The 17,069-nt window shown below is 49.6% G+C and overlaps 1 protein-coding gene across 1 annotated transcript; it reads right to left on the bottom strand.

The window, feature by feature from the left end:
- Positions 1-4,850: 4,850 nt before the first annotated feature.
- Positions 4,851-15,446, bottom strand: Alad (aminolevulinate dehydratase). Its single transcript, XM_021160120.3, has 12 exons — positions 15,269-15,446; positions 9,761-9,947; positions 9,206-9,256; positions 8,541-8,637; positions 7,542-7,677; positions 7,356-7,439; positions 7,178-7,266; positions 6,533-6,588; positions 6,359-6,446; positions 6,181-6,267; positions 5,771-5,900; positions 4,851-4,991 (listed from the first exon to the last, which is right to left on the bottom strand). The coding sequence occupies exons 2-12, from the start codon at positions 9,871-9,873 to the stop codon at positions 4,930-4,932; spliced, it is 993 nt and encodes a 330-aa protein (XP_021015779.1). The 5' UTR covers positions 9,874-9,947; positions 15,269-15,446; the 3' UTR covers positions 4,851-4,929.
- Between the last annotated feature and the right edge of the window lie 1,623 nt (positions 15,447-17,069).

Here is a 17,069-nt window from a genome sequence, read left to right as displayed (position 1 = left end):
AAAAAATGTCTACAACGGGTGTTATGGTATATGTCTTTAATCCTAGTATTCAAAAGGCAGAGAACAGGAGAATATCTATGACTGTGAGGCCAGCCAGGGCTACATAGTAAGATCATATATTTAAAAAAGTATGTTTTTTTGAATTTTCACAATATGAATATACTCTTGTGTCTGCTATTCAGATCTCCCCTCCAATCTAGATGCCTAGAGCATCTCTGTTTTCAGTTGTTTATCCCCCAAATGGTAGCAAGAACCCCCACCTTGCCCCTTTTTTGATATAGGATTTCGTATAGTAGCCCAGAAATATGGGGTTGCCCTATTTCATTCACAGCAATCCTCCTGCTTCAGCTTTGTAAGTGCTGAGATATACGCATGAGCCACCATAGCCCACTTCTGTGTATGTGTGTGTGTGTGTGTGTGGTGCTGGGATTGGACCAGGACAAGGCGAGTACCCTTCTACCATGGACCTGTCTCCAGACCTCTCCTAGGCTCAACTGTACTTTCACTTGTTTGTGAGCTGAGTATATGTTGAAACACAGCAGGCACGTTCTTCAATCTTCCTTTACATCTATGTTTTATTTATTTATTTAATAAAAATTTTTAAAAGATTTATTTATGTATTATATGTAAGTACACTGTAGCTGTCTTCAGACACTCCAGAAGAGGGCATCAGATTTCATTACAGATAGTTGTGAGCCACCATGTGGTTGCTGGGATTTGAACTCAGGACCTTTGGAAGAGCAGTTGGCTCTCTTAACCACTGAGCCATCTCGCCAGCCCGCATCTATGTTTTATTAATGTTAATCCACATCACAATGTATGGCTGTCTCATTCGTCCATTCACAAATGAAGTACATCTCATTGCTGATGGACATTTGGGTTAGTTCCAGTTTGGGGTGGTCACACATATTAGAAAACATTACGAATGTGTCCCAGAGAGCATCAGTATACATTATCGATAAGTAACTAGGTGTGGAAATCCGGATACCATCGGTGTGTTTCATTTCAGTAGATAGAGCCAGTTTTCTGAAATGGCCATACTAGTAACTTGCGTTCAGATGTTCCCCATTCTCAACAAGCACCTTCCTTCCTTCCTTCCTTCCTTCCTTCCTTCCTTCTTTTCTTTTTTTTCAAGACAGGGTTTCTCTGTGTAGCCCTGGTTGTCCTGGAACTCACTTTTTAGACCAGGCTGGCCTCGAACTCAGAAATCTGCCTGCCTCTGCCTCCTGAGTGCTGGGATTAAAGGCGTGCACCACCACCGCCCAGCTTATCATCTACCTTTCAATGTTAGGACTCTGATGGACTTATGAGGTCTGAATGCTTCCACCCCATTGGTGCTCATGCATATGATTTTGTCAGAGTTGTTGCTGCATTGCCTAGGATGATGTCACGATCCTCCTGCCCCCAGCTGTCTAGTGCTGGAGTTCTAAGAATGTGCCTCCATACTATCTTTGATTAATGAGATGTAACAGAATAAGACACAAGCTAAGATCAATCCCCTGTTTGCACAAGTTGGTAACACAGCTCCTGGTTGTTTAAAGTAAATAATATATACATGAGTTCCAGAGTGGGCGTGTGGTGGTCAGGAGTCAAGTTTTGGACTTGACCACTGTTCCCACAGTGGGTTCCTGGGGTTGAGTTCAGGTCAGGCTTGTACGGCAAGCACTTACACTTGCTGAGTCATCTCAGCAGCCCCAAGAAGAAAACCTTTAAAACTACTGTTATTTTGACTTCTTGTATTCACTAATCCGAATACAGAGGGTGAGTTTAGAGAGATTGCTGGATCAGGTTTGAGGAAGTGACAGGTCAGCTGAGGTCAGAACATAAAAGGAGACACATGGATTTAGGGAGAAGGCATTCCAGGCAGAGGACCATTTGGTACCAGAGCCAAGGCCTTGTCAGCCTTTTATGTAATGGGGCAGGTCAACCATGTCACCCATCCCTGTCCAGTTCATAGTGAGTGAGCCAAATGGTAGACATGTGACCTACGCAGAACAATCACAGATCGCCAGAGTTGTTATGGCAGGGACAGGACAGAACGGGTCTTTCTCTGGGATTACAAATTTTAGGGGTTATTTCAGTGAGGGATCAAGTTGTTGGCTGGGAACGCTTATCCAACAATAAAGTCTCCCCAAGGCCAAAAGATCAAAGCCTTTGACTTGGGGACACACATAATTGACATTACCAAGATTTAGGCATGCAAACCAGTTCAGTTTCTTTTTCTATTGAACTGAGTTTCAGTCCCTGCAACCAAGAGTACCCAGACTCAAGACTGCCACAAATCACTAGGCCCTTCCTGTGCTAGACTGGCAGTCTATATGGGATGGCTAGCTGGAAACTGGGTGTTCTCCACTCTTAAGGAGTTAAATGGCTGATTATGATGCCTGCCAAAGGGACAAACTACAGCCTAAACTGGCACATTTGAGAGGGGAATGAGAAAACCACGTCTCACCAAGTCCCCGGACACCCACCGCCATGTGGCATAGGTCAATTACAACCCTTTCAGATGACTCTCAAGTCTCTTCCTGATTTTAAATAAGGATCTTACTCTGCAGCTTAGGTTAGTCTTGAAGTCCAGGAAGCCCTTCTGTGCAGGAAGCCCTTAGGCGTAAGCCATGTCTGCCTGTGCCTGCTTTGTTTGCAAAGATGTAGGTGGCTGCCACCAAGTGGACACTTCAGGTGACAAGACCCAGCTCTAGGGGAAAATGGGCTCCAAGGTCTTCCGCCCATACCAGTTAGTCACACAGCAGAGGCCAGCCATCTTTCTCACTGTCCCTTACTGGGAGGTGTCAAGAGTGATTAAGGGTAGGGGCTTTGGAGCTGGGTCAGAATGTTACATCTGGTTTTCTTTGTAACCTTTAACCCAGTTCTGCCGAAAATGTGAGTAGCCTTAGTGGGGGGTGCCATCAAAATCTCTTAGCTAGACCTTTCTCATTGCCAAGGACCCCAAGCTAAACTTAGCTACCTCGAGTCTGCTTTCTCCATTAAATGGTCAGGCCACCTGCCATTCAGAGAAGCAGGTCTAAACTATACTCTAAATACATCTCCCTTTTTTGCATCCCTATGGTCACCATGGAATTCAAACATCTCATCTGCACAATGCCATGGTGTTACTAAGTGAAAACCACAACATGGTCATTCCCCTGCTGGCGTCCTTGATCTTGGGATAAAGGTGGAGGAGTGTGGCATCGAAGCCCCTGTACGGCTTAGACCGAGAACGCTGATGTCCAGGCCACCTGTTCCTGTATTCTTCCTGGTGTGCGGGCCACACCAGCCCTGTGCTCATCCAGTTCCACTTTGGCTCCAGGAACTTTGCACAAAGGTTCTTTCCCTGGAAGGCTCTTGGTCAATTATGTCTCAGCTTAGCTATTCATCCAAACATCAGTCCTTCAGGGGGACTGTTTTCTGATCCTTCAAAGGTCGGGACCTGGTGACCTTCCCATTTGCCATTGCGCTTGGACACATTAGGGCCTTGGCACATGCAGGGTAGCACGTCTCCTGGCTCTCTGAACAGCTTCGTGATGGCTTCCCTAACACACGAACCATTTTAACCACAGAGCTCAGAGGCTGTATAACAGCCAAGATAGTACAAGTCTAGTCTGGTATACCCCTGGCCCGAAGATAGCATGTTTTAAATTAGTGATCTGGGTTCTAGATGGTAAATCTATGTTCAGGATCCAAGAAAGAGACAGTTTAGGGCTGATTTGATTTTGATGGCTACCTTCCAGAAGGCTGAGAAGTAGGAAAATCAGCTCTTGAGTTATTCACAGCTATAAAAGAAAGCCAGCAAGTATTGGACCAGTCTGATTGCAGGAGTCGCCAATTAACTAATTAATTCTGCACCTTAAGAATGACATCGCTTTAGAGTCAGAGCTAGATAGGGCCTCCACCTCTAAAGTCAGGTGTGCCTGCAAACTGGCCCTAACCTTCATTAGCCACAGTACCGGTGTCATGTCAGATGAATGAACTAAAACCAGCTGGGCAGCTTCAGAAACCCACAAAGACAACCTCACTCTCTCTTGTTCCCTTATCTACCTCCCGCAAAACATCTAGTCTGGTCTCCAGAACGTGTCTTTAAGGCTATAGGTACAGTTCAGTGGCAGAGTGCTTGCCTAGGTGGGTGAGGCCAGGGATACTTAGTGGAGAAAACTAAACCAAACAAGCCCAAATCTTTAAGATGGCTGTCCCAAAGATGCAAAACAAAACTTCAGGACCCTGCCAAGTCAGGGAATGAACTATTCCAACCTCCCCTCTGTTATCCACGTTCCTCTTTCTCGCCTGCCCTCTAGCCCTGCCAAGCTCCTCTTACCAAAGGGGTCTCTGAGCACATCTGCTGGCCCTCTTTGTCCCTTTAAGGTTTCAACTCAGGGACAGCTTCTGTCTTGGACTTCCCCTTTCTAGCATGTATTGCTTCACCTGCTTTGTTACGCTCCCCTTTCTCTGTATACATCCTACAGAGAAGCGCTGCTGTGCATCCTGCTGTGTCCATCTGCCCTGGGCAGAGGTTCTCAGGAACTGACTTGTGCAGACCGGACTTTCTGATGCTGGCATCTCCTGCGGCCAGGAATCCCTGCTGCTTCTGGGGTTTGATCCTCATTAATGAATAACTCTTTAGGTTTCAAGCTCCAACTGCTCTCCTCTTGTCCCAAAGCCCCAAGCCTGAGGCTCTTGAGACCTGCCAAGCTGAGGCCACACCTCAGCAGAGCAGGGAGGAGGGTCTCTGGGCTGAGCCAGAGTGGGAAACTTGGAGGGCCTGGAAGGCTGCAGCTGTGAGTGGGAGTTTAGCATGCTGGCAAACCACCGAGGGCGCTGCACCCTGCCAGCAGCGTGGGCAGAAAGAGGGCACAGGGCACAGTTCTAACAGCACATTTACTTTCCCCCTTCTGTAAGGCCCAGGGCGCTTGGTCAAGATCAAATCCGACACTTCCTTCATTCTTCCTTCAGCCACTTCAACAGCTGCGGTGCATAGTAGGTGATGATAATGTCGGCACCTGTACAGACAACAGAAATGGGAGGGATGTGACGTCAGCTACCAGCACAGTTGGGGTACAAGGGCCAGACAGAGGAAGATCACCGGGGAGAGGCATGGCCTGGTGGCACAGCCTAGGGCTGAGTCTGGCTGTAGCTAGCTCCAGACACTGAACAAGTCATTCTCTTGTCTTGGGCCTTGATTTGCTGATAGGTGGCAAGTGCAGAGGAAGATGCAGGCGAGTGTAAGCCTGACTGCTCTGCTGGTCCAGTGCAGCCCCAAGACCAGACTACAGACCTTACTTCTTAGCTGAGGTTCTTTCTCCTCTTGCCCAGTTACCCAGCCAGGGCCGACTAAGCTCAGACCCATTGTCTCACCAAAGGTTTCAGTGATGAGCTACAGTGCCCAAGTTGCTTGTCTGTGGACCTTTCTGGTGAGTGGGGAGAACAAGAGCCTGCTGTTAAATCCCTGGCTGTGGAGCCTGAATGACCAGGATGGTGAATGATATTAACCAAACCTGCTCCCATTTACAGAGTAATAAGCATACACTACATATTATCGCAGGTACTCCTCCAGACAAATACTTACCGGGTATGGACAAGGACTGTGAGATTTATAGAAGCGGCTTGCCCAGCTTCTCACAACCAAAGAGTTCTATGGAGTCCCACTTCTGCATACTTTTTCCACCTTTCTACTCATTTCTACCAGTGTCTAGAGATCAGAACTTCTAGGCTTCTCAGACCTTGGGCAGAGAGCCCATTAGTCCCTGTGACACAGGTCACAAACCTCACCCCTGCTTACCGGCTCTGCGGAAGGCCGTCATGGTCTCCATTACAGCAGTCCTGAGATCAAAGGCCCCGGCCTGGGCTCCGTGCCACAACATGGCAAACTCTCCAGACACCTGGTATACTGCGAGGGGGAACTCCGGGTGCTGCAGAGAAAGACACACGGGTTCAAGGGACTGTCGCTTCTTCCCTGCCCCATTCCGATTCACCACTCACTGCCCTGCTCATTCAGAAACTGTCCAGCCAGAGCTGTCCAAAGACTCCTGTGAGCTGTGGCAGAAGAGACAACCCGGTATCTAGGCAGGGGTGGGAGGAGCGGGCTCCTGTTCAGGGGCATAGCGCTTCCGGCTCAGACTGCTCTGAGAGCCCCTCCATTCAGGGTGCACTATAGGGAATGTGCTCTCCCAAGCCCCACTCCAAGCTCACCTTGTCCTTCACCTCTTGCACCACATCCAGGTAGGGCAATCCTGGCTTCACCATGAGCACGTCAGCTCCTTCTTGAATGTCTCGGGCCTAGGGATGAGGCAAAGTGTGGGCAGCACCTGAGACAGGGACAGGACAGGGCAGGGTGGGGGGATACGGGGCTTAAGTTCTGATCACTCACCACTGCTCGGAGGGCCAGGCCACGGGCACCAGGAGGCAGCTGATAACAGCGTCGATCTCCAAAAGCTGGGCTTGACTGAGCTGCATCCCTGCAAAAGAATAACATCACGATGCCGGGGGCCCACTGCAGGTGAATGGACCAGGAATTTAACAGATCACTGCTGGTGCCACTCACCGGAAAGGACCGTAGAAACAGGAGGCAAATTTGGCACTATAGCTCATCACACAGACCTATAGGGAAGACCAATGGGGTCTAGGCTGAGTCAGCTCTTCCTGAATCCCAGGAGTAAAGTGACAGGGAAAGTTCCTCGGGCAGGAAGGGAAGGGCTTCTAATCCAGTCTCATCCAACACTAGGCCATCATCTCTCTCTCTGAGGTTGAGATGGGTCCCAAAGGCCTCATCCAGCACTGCTCTCAACTTTGTGATTCACTGTCTATGTGGGTTCATGTGTGTGCATATGCACATGTGTGCATATGCATGTGGAGTTCAGAGAACAACTTCAGCATCATTCCTCAGCTTCTACCCACCTTTTGAGACAGATATCTCTCACCGGCCTAGAACTTTATCAAGGGTAGGCAGGTTAGCCAGCAAGCTCAACCTCACCATCACTGGGAGAACAAGCATATATCATCATGCCTGCTTTTGCCATGGGTTGGGGGATCCAAACTCAGGTCTCCACCTTTGCAAGAAAGTACTTTACTGAGCCATACTCCTAGGGCTGGCCCAGGCCCTCTCCTCCAGTGCATCCCTACCCCCCTCCCACCCTCAGCCTGGCCCAGGCCCTCTCCTCCCATGCATCCCCACACCCTCAGCCCATACCCTGTTGCCAAGTCCATGTTTTAGCAGGGCAGCCTTGATGGCCTCAACTCGTCCGTCCATCATGTCTGACGGAGCTACAACCTGACAGCCTGAAAAACAAAGGGTGGCCTACAGAATTCTGGATCTCTCTGCCCCATTATGCCACCCTCCTGTCCCTGCTGCTAGGGGGCTCACTCACCTGCCTTGGCATAGGCCAGTGCCACCTCTGCCAACCGCTGTCGGCTCTCCTCTGCTAGGAATGCTCCATTTTCACTCAGTAGGCCTGGGGGACAAGATGGATGGATCTGGGATTGCACCTTGAGTCCCTGTATGTGCCTACCCTGGAGGAAAGGTGGGCTTCACAAGAGGGGATGTGGGAACTCACCACAGTGGCCATGGGAGGTGTAGGGGCACAAGCAGACGTCACAGGCCACTAGGAGGGTAGGGAAGGTCTTCCTCAGCAGACGGACAGCCTCAATAGTTGGGGAGTCCTCAGAGTCAGCTGCAGAGCCCTGTTCATCCTGGAGGCAGGGGAAGGACAAGGTGGTATGTCTATTACGGATGCTTTTCAAAAGGCATAGTGGTTGCCATCAAAGATCAGGCTCAACCTTCTCCTTTCACCCCATCAGACTCTAGATGAGGATACACTGGATTGGCCCTGTCTGTAGAGGGGACAACAGAAGCCTGGAGCTGGACTGGGGCTTGACTCGCCCCGTTACGGTGTCCCAGTCCTACTTACGAGCTTCCTGACCTTGGGCCAAAGGCAGGCAAGGCAGCAATATAACTGTGGCCCCAGAGCCTGCACAGGGCAGAGCAAGGACACACAGAGTATGACACTTCAGCCCTTCCTCACTCTGTCTTCCTTCTTCCTTCTTATATGTGTATACATGTGTTCACGTGTGTGTGTCTGTGGGAGCGCGTGCACCGGTGCATGTGTGCATAGAGACCATATGTCAAAGCTAGGTGTCTTCCTTAATCATTTTTCACCTTGAATTTCTTTGCTTTGGAGACAAGGTCTCACTGTGTAGCTCTGGCTGGCGTAGAACTAGCTATACAGACAATGCTGGCTTTGAACTCAGAGAGACATGGCTGCTCCCCACGCAGTCCCATGCTGGGGTTACAGATGTGTACCACCATGCCACAGGTTCTCACTGAACCTGGAACTCTCCAATTCAGGCAGACCACCAGCTATCCAGCAAACCCCAGGGACCTAGGTTTCGGTCTCCTCAGCACTGGGATCACAGGCACGTTCTGCACGTTCTGCTCAGCTTTCAACACGGGTCTTAGAACTGAACTCAGGTCCTCAAGCTGGAGCAACACGCACTTTACAAATTGAGAATGTGCTCAGTCCCCATCTTCCCCTCTCAACTCTTCCATTTTTCACCTTGGGAACTCTGCTGGGGACGCCAAAGATCAGGACACAGCGCAGGCCAGCTTCCACCAGAGGTCTCAGCATCTCTTCTAGCTGGTTTACACCATACCTGGGGGAGGGGTGGGGTAAGGAAATGTAAAGTGCTAAGGTAACAGGTGCCCTGCGCAGGCCTCCACCCCTTCAAACAACCCCTTTTGCTAAAAGCCTGGCTGCAGGCTGGGGCTACGGCTCTGTGGTAACAGGCTGGCTAGCATGTGAGAGCTCCTCAGCAAAAAGCTCAGTGAAGAGCCAAGCTGTGCAGGAACCCAGAGAGTGCAAGACCCACAGTCCAGGGATAAGCAGTAACATACCCACCACAGGAGTGGGCAAATAGGGTTATAAACAGAGTACTAGAGAGTTAGCTGTAGCAGACTACTCCATGGCTTTTACTCAAGTCCCGTCTCAAGCCCAGATTCTGCCTGTAGCAGCCTCTGCCACAAATGTCCCCGATGATAGAATGCTTGTCACTTTACGAGGTCACCTTCTGTACTGGCTAACAGCTTAGTCTCCCATGAAATCCTTCTTTCCACAGTGCCTTTCCAAATCTGCTACCTGCTGGGCGTGCTTCTATTTCCTGGTATTTTCACCCGTGAAATCTCTTCTCTTACCATCCCCTTGACAGTCACCACGCCTCCTACCTGGCCACTCCTGGGAGGCTGGCGATAGGCTGGACATCATCAGGAATATCCCTGTAAGAGCAAGAGAGGGCTATGGATTGATGGCTGTGGGAAGGGGTGGTGGCAACAGTGCCTGGGAAGGATGGAATGAAAGCTGAGAAGAGACATGGAAGTAGAGATGGAGGGAATGTGAGGGATCCTGTGTGTGGCTCCCGTGCCTGGGCAAGCCCAGGGCCTGAAATAACAACAGGAACAGTAATGTGGCACTGAGAACTGTAATAAGAACAGCAATCACAGGAAGGACTTGGACTCTGAAGTCACAGGGTCCTTGTGTCCCAGCTTAGATATATTCTGACTTAAGTGACTTTGGCCAAGACATACCATCTTCATTTCAGGGCTCGTATGGTTCCATAGACTATACTGTCCTTAACCTCACAGGCCATTCACAAAACCTTCTGTTTCAGCCTACAGCCCACTTTGAGGCCCCCTCCTCCCAACAATCCCAATGCCTGTTCCAGTCACACACGTGCTCCTACCCTGGGCAGATCCAGGGTCTGGCCCATTTGGGGGACTCACGTGACAAAGATGGGATAGATGAGGTTGGAGGCACTGACGGTGGAGGTAGTGCTCTGCCAGCTCCGAAGCAGTGGGTGAAAGTAGCCGCTGTGCAGAACGGACTGGTGGTGCATGGTCGGGGCAGTGGGACACAAAGAAGTCTGCTGGATGGAGTGGCAGCTCCTGGGTGTCTGCTGCAGCCTCAGCTCTGTAGAGGGCACCAGGAAACAAAAGACATGTGCCTGGGGTCCAGTCTGGCTTCCACAGTCCTGCCTCCCTCCCTCTCCAGCCTCTGCTCCTCATGCTGTGGTTTTATCAATTGCTCCCTTTCCAGGGCAAGGTAAGGCAGGGATACCTGTAGAACCTTCAAAGCAATTTCAATGTCATAATAGTATTTGGGCCATGGTTCACAGGACTGCTAGTTAAAAAACAAAATGAACCCCCCCACACTAGTTTTCTAATAACTGTAAATTGTGTCTTAGCAAAGAATCAGAAAATTAGGAATAAAAGAAAAACCGAATCGATTCTTCCTGTGTTTATTGTGAGAAGCACTGATCACCACAGCGTTTAAACTTCAATTACTCCATGAAAAATGCCCACAATTATGGCGGATTCAGAGGTTACTTTTTTTTTTTTTTGTGATGCCGTGGATTGAACCCAGGGGCTTTGCACATGTCAGGCAAGCTTTCAACTACTGAGTTACAGCCCCAGCCTGAGTGCTTTGCTTTGCTTTTTGAGACAGGGTTTCACTATGTAATTCAGCCTGGCCTCAAACTTGCTTGGCAAGAATTTTAGATAAGCAGAAAGTAAGATGCCCTGGAACTTTGCTGTTAGTGCCAAGTACTGCTAAGACCCTGCTGTGTGGGCTGAAGCAGTAGGCTCATTGTGTACCAAGCACTGCATGTATGACTGACGCAGACACGCACATGCACCGTCCTGGTACGGTGGCTTCTTAGAGCTCCTGTGACCAAGGAGCCTTCTGTGCTGGCCAATCAGTGCCCTACACTGTACTTTCTTGTCTCCCCTCCTTCCCCCATTTTGTTGGTTTTCTTTTGAGACAGGGCTGGCTCTGAATTTCCTGAATGTAGCTAAGGATGACCATGGACTCCCGATTGTCCTGTGCCTACCTCCCAAGTGCAGGGATGATGATGAGACCGGAACCCCAGACTTTTACACACGTTAGGCAAGCACTTGTTTTGTGATGTCATGCTATCCCCTTTCCCTAGGTCTACACTGTGCAGCCTTCCCTCAAGTAAGCATGCCACCAACTTCTCCCTCTCCCACCGCAGCTTCCTTCTTGCTCACTTCATAATCTCTCTTCTATAACAGCTCCTTGTGGCACTGGCTTATCTTGTGGCTAGCTGACAGAGCTTTTGCAAGAGGCAGGGGCTGTGCTGACTTCATGTCCACCTCCCACACCAGCTCTCCCCACACAATGACCCTGGCATAGGGCAGATATTTCATCCCGCTGAGAACGAGACAATAATTGCATGCCAAGTCAGTGATAGAAGACTGAAGGAAACCCGGGCGTAACATTATTTCAGGAGCACCTACTGTATGCCAGCCCACCAATATACCCTCATAGGTGCCTTCTGGAAGTCATAGGCCAGTCCCTAGAGCAGGGCTGATTAGTGTACTGCAGAACCTGGCAGCCCACGCCTACATGATCTATGGGCCCAGGGAGGAGGGCAGAGGAGTTTGTAGAAGACAGGGCTTGGGCTCTGTTCTGTAAGATGCGTGAATCTGGCAAGGATAAAGAGAGTGTTCCTCTCACGAAAGTGAATGAGGATGATTGCAGACTGGTCTGAAGTCTTGAGGATGTAGCAGGGGTCATACAGAAGAGGTGGAGGGTTTTTGACAGGGATGAGTTCTGAGCAGCAAATAGGGCACTGGCCTGGCCCGAGCCTGGCTTTGAGAGAACTCTGTGGCTGAGGAGAGCAGACAGGAAGCAGAGGAGCACAGGAGCCGTGGGAGGCCAGGAGGCGGAGAAGGAAGGGCCATCTGGAGGCAGCCAAGAGGCTGTCCCTTAGGGCGGATGCTCTGACCCAGGGGGCAGCAGAGACAGGGACAAGGCAGGAAGAGGGTGGTGGGACTCAGAGTTGGACAGCCAGCTCCATTTTAGACATTTCCTTTTGGCTACTAAGCAGCCAAGTAGAAAAGGAAAGGAAAGGGAAAGAAAGGAAAGGAAGAGAGAGAAAGCTACAGACAGTAGAGGCTGGAAGGCTTGAATCTCTGCTCCTCCAACAAAGGGGACATCAAGAGGGGGCAGTACTCACCCAAAGTCCTACAGCAAATTACCAGTGAAAACAAGCCCAGAACCCAAGGGACCCTTCAGTGTGCCTGGCTGTGCTCCCACTCTCTCAGGCTCCTTCAGCTCCCTCCCAGGCAGCTCAGGGGCCCACCTTATCCCCTTTCCCTCCTGCTGGGGTTGAGGTTATCAGGAACCACACAAGGACCAACCCTGCCACCACACCCCTGGGTGGGCCAGCCTCATCACAGGACACAAGAGAGAGAGGCCAAGCCTCCTTAGAGATGTTCTGGCTCCTAAATAACACACTCAGCACATTCGAGAGTTTATCTATATAGACTCTTTTTGCAGAATTTGGCTCTCACATCTGCCAGGAGGTTGCCCTGAGATGCACAACTATTTGCTCAAAATGACATAGCTGGTTAATGATAAAGCCCCGAATCTGAATTTGTGCTGGACTCCAGTTGGTCTCCCTCTACCTAGGTGCAAGGTGTCTAAGGCAGTACTTTATCTCATTTAAGTTACATTGTGAAATCAACATAACTCTTAGCAATTATGAAATAGAGGCTCAGAGAGGTTATGGAACTCGCTCAGTGCCGTTCTGGACTGGGGTCAGGTTTTGGAACCAGGTGCATATTCTGCCTAAGAATCATGTCTGTAGCAGGCCCTGGCTTCTGGAATCCACACCTGCATTCCCTGGCGTTCACTCATCTCCTTTAAGAGCTTAAGGGAGCAACGCTGATAGGCCATCTGCCCATAAGTAAAACTTGGAGGGCCACCGAGGAGCTGCGCTGCCCAGATTTTGCTTCAGGGTAGCTGGGAGGGGAGGGAGGGGAAGAAGAGAGGAGAGGCGTGTGAGGAGGCGCACCTCACAGTTCCTGTTTGCTTGTGGTGGGACTGAACCCCTGGACCCCTACGCTCCACCACTGAGTTACATTCCTAGCCAAAACAGTCCAACTTTGCTTTAGGCTTTGTTTGTTTGCTTTGTTTTGAACTTTTAAAGGCGTATTTTATGGCTAGGAGTGTTTTGCTTGCATGCACGCGTATGTATCACATATTTGCAATGCCCACAGAATTCAGAAGAGGTTGTATGGTCCCCGGAACTAGTGTGGCTTATGGCTGTGGAATCAACCAAACCCAGGTACTCTGTGAGAGCAATACGTGTTCTTGATCACTGAGATATCTCCTGCCCGGATATAGGTTTTTATTTTGGGCACTAGATAAAACTGAAAGAGACGTTGGTGCCAATTTAAAAGAAAAAAAGCTCTATTCAATCCCTCACAGTTTGATAGGAGAAATGAAGGGATGGAAGGCCACCTGAGCTCACCCAGTGAGTAAGGCAGAGGTAGGGACTAACCTGAGACTTCCAGCCCAGGGCCCTGTACTATACAGTGTGTGACAGCAGATGCTTAATCAACGTCCATAGAGTGGGAAGGTGCCCAGCGTTGTTTCTGTTTTATAGAACCAATTCTAGATCAGGGTTTTTCTTTGAGAGAAGCCCTTCAGAGTCTGGAAGATTTCCAAACATGGGCAGGGCATTTTCCACAAATTAAGGGGGTTTGCAAACTTGAGCTTAAACCCTGTGCCTCATACAGTAACACAGGGGCCTAGGAATACAGGAACACAAGACCACAGGAGCCCAGGCTACCTTCTCTCCCATTTTACAACAGGTTCACTCTGCTAGCAAGCTATACAAGGTATTGCAGAAACAACTGTTTCTGGGCCAAACAATCCCAGAGTTGATTCTATAACTATGGGCAAGGCCTTTCGGATCCTCCCCCACTTTTTTTTTTTTTTTCAAACTTTAAAATGTGCTGATATTATCAAGCCTGCATGCTGTAGAGAAGATCGGATTACTGATGAGGTGTGTCTGACACCACGGTAGCTGCGGCAAGTAACGCTAAATCTATGGCTAGTGCTGAGCTGGGATGAGTAGGCTGTACTGTGTGACCCTTTGCCACACCTAGGGAAGGACATACATTCCAGCCACTGCCTGAGGTTGAGAGAGGCTAGCGGCCCTCCAGCAGCATGTACTGGACAATGGAACACTGTAGTTTCTTAGAGACACTTCGGGGTAGCTTTTCTGAAAAGACTGTAAAGGTCTCACCTCCCTTAGGAGGTAGCATCCCTCGCCCTGGGAGTGAGACTGCCACTGGGAGCAGCTGAGAGAAAGCTTCAGAGCCTGGGCTCCCAGGTTGTACCCCACAATGGATTCCGGAGGCTGTGCTCTTGGCATACATAGTAGTGAAGTGGTGCCAGCTCGAGCAGGCTCTGTCCTGGCTAGGGAGGAGACAAGTCAGGTGGGCCAGCTAGGTAGAAGGTTCAGAGCTGGGAAATCTGAAGCCCAAAGAGGCCCAGGAAAGGCATCTGTGAGCAGTTCTGAAAAGGTACTGCCCGGTGGCCCATTTGCATTTCCTGCATACTCTAGCTGCCACCTGCCAGGGTGTTAGGAGGGGTTAAAGAACTAGACCTTAGAGCACATCTAGTGTGGGAGCATAATCCCCCCTGCTGCCCAGGTCTAGCCATTTCAAGCTAGGAGTTGCCTTTCCACAGACTGCTAAAATATTCTGGCTGAGAGCTTTTACATCAAACAACTGTAAAATTGAACTCGAGAAGGGCAGGTCTCATACGGCAGGTCTGCTATAAATATGGTCCAAACTTCTGGAGTCTAGCAGCCCTCAGTCCTCACCAGGACTTTTGGCATTAGAAGGACAGAGTTCACACGTTATAGTCCCAGTATGGAAGAGGACACAGATTCCAGGTGAGAGTAGGGGAAGAAAGGTTTAACCTAGACCTGGGCACGGCTGGTAGCAGGGTGGCTAGTATGTGACTTTGGGATTTAAAAGGCATGGGGACAAATTCTTGTTTCAAGCTGTATGACTGCTTGTCTTCTCATGTGGTCTGGGGCTTAAGCGGATCTCAATGGGTCGTTGTATGACTGAATGAGCAGAAGCAGGAGAGAACTAGCACAAGCGACCCTTATTGTTTTCCCCACTTCTCCAGCCTGCCAGACAGATCGCGCTCTGCAGAAACCGAGGCTACCCCTGCGGCCTCCGAGAAAGGGGGCGGGTGGAGCCCAGCTTTGAGTCCCGAAGCCCGGGCGCAGCAAGACCGTGTAGCGGCAAGAATCCCGCCCACTCTAGTAGGTGCATAAGGACAGCGTCTCCGCTACAGCGTCAGAGCTTCGGGAACACAGCGCCATAGGGGTGCACCTCACCTTGTGCTGGGGTCCCGTCCCCCACCCTCAACCCGCCTCTTCCCAGAGGCCGGCGCCTGCTCACCTATCAAGGACGCTGCTCACCGCTGCTCCGAGCCGCGCTCTGGACACCGCGCTCTCCCGCTCTATAAGCGCAAGCCCACGTGGGGGCGGGGCGGCTCACCCGGAAGCGGCTCCCGTACCGCCCGCCCCTCCGGGAATGCAGCTTACGTTCCCTTCGGGGCAGTCTCCGGATCCCTAGTCAGCTCGCGCGGTCAGATCCACGAAGAGCGGGGCTGGAATCTTGGCCAATCCAGAGTTGCTCGGGAGCCCGAGAACCCGCCCGTCTCCCCGCCCCCCAGCTCGGGTCTCACTTGAGGTGGGAAGGCCCGAGGGGGTTCACGTGGGCATTCGGAGCCTCTGGGAGTTGCCCTGTCTTGCAATCCCGAACTCATCCCAGAGTTCACTTGACGGTCTATTCTCAGCCCGGAGCAAAAATTGACTGCGTTGCTCACTGGTAAAAGAACAATTGGATGTCTACGGCATTAAAACACCTCGGTAATGCCTAACACAGCGGATAAATCCGTGTTGGCGGACTAAGTTCAGCAGCAGACTGACTGTCTAGATTTATTTATTCTATGTAATTGATTATCCAGCCCCTATCTCATGGGTTGAGAGATATGAAAGACATTGAAAAAAAAGCCAAGAAAACTAACTATCCAAGTTTGCTAGGAGATCAGGTTTATCTACAATGGATACATTAAAATTTGGAGTAAAAAAGGGAGTAAATTTGGTGGTGCATGCCTTTAATCTTAACACTAGGTGACACAAAAGCAAAAAACCAGCCAACCAAACCAAACAAAAAACCAAACCAAAAACAAACAAAACAGAAAACAAACAAACAAACCAAAAAACACAATTAAAAAAGAAAAATTCTGACTAAAGGTCTGCGGAAGACTGGAGCGTGTGGTCTAGAGAGGTTTATGGGGCTTTGACAAAGACTTGTGGTGAGTGGCAAGGGCCCTCATGAGTGGAGGGAGCCTTGGGGAATGCTCACTAGGGAGGAGGTGATAAAATTATTTTGGAGGTAGAAGTGGGTAGTTGTGTAATAAATACTGTAAATGTCCTAGGTACCACCAGATCTTCATTTTTAAAATGTTTAAGATCTGTGAACTCATCTTGGTTTTCAATAATTCACTAGAAAAATTGAACTTAAAGTTGTAACAAGAGAAGCTGGGTGAAGGGTATGAGAGTGTTGTAGCTTGTCAAAAAACCCTCACCCACAAAGAGCACAGAGACCACCATCATTGCAGAAACGCATGAGGATTTTACTTATCCAGCATGTTGGGGACTCCCCTCTCAGCACGCAGGCAGGAGGAGACAGCCAGAACAAAGAAGGAACACACTTTTATGCCTGCTACCAGGGTAGTTTGGCTTATTTTAATTGGTGTAGCCAATAGCCTTTTTAAACATTGGTTGGTTTGTATAGGGTGACTTATTTTGTCTGTCCTTGTGTTTTGTTTTGTTGGTTTTTTTTTTTAGAGGTGGGGCAGGAGGATTGTTAATTTTGTTTTTGACCGTTAAAACTATGTTTCTATATTTGTTTAGTCAGCCAGCTTTTTATCTGGCTCTGTACTTGGCCTGCTAGTAGTTTGGAAAGTCCTTTTGAAGGGGGAAGGTACAGGGTAGTCTTGAATTTATTTTGGATATTACAATGGGAAAAAACTTATGGAAGACCCCAAAGATTCTTTCCAGATGTTGAATTCCTTACTTTTAAACCCAAATCTCCATTCCCAGAAAAGGTTTCTTCTTAGAATGTTAAAGTTTAGTTAAGGGATCGAGCAGAACAAACCAAAGACATGGGAGAGTTTGGTTTTTGGTTTTGT

Source organism: Mus caroli, unplaced genomic scaffold (assembly GCF_978045245.1).
Source record: "Mus caroli unplaced genomic scaffold, Mus_caroli_1 scaffold_6, whole genome shotgun sequence".
Classification (NCBI taxonomy): Eukaryota; Metazoa; Chordata; class Mammalia; order Rodentia; family Muridae; genus Mus; species Mus caroli.
The sequence above is the reverse complement of the archived record's forward strand: the minus strand, read 5'-3'. Positions and strand labels throughout refer to the sequence as shown.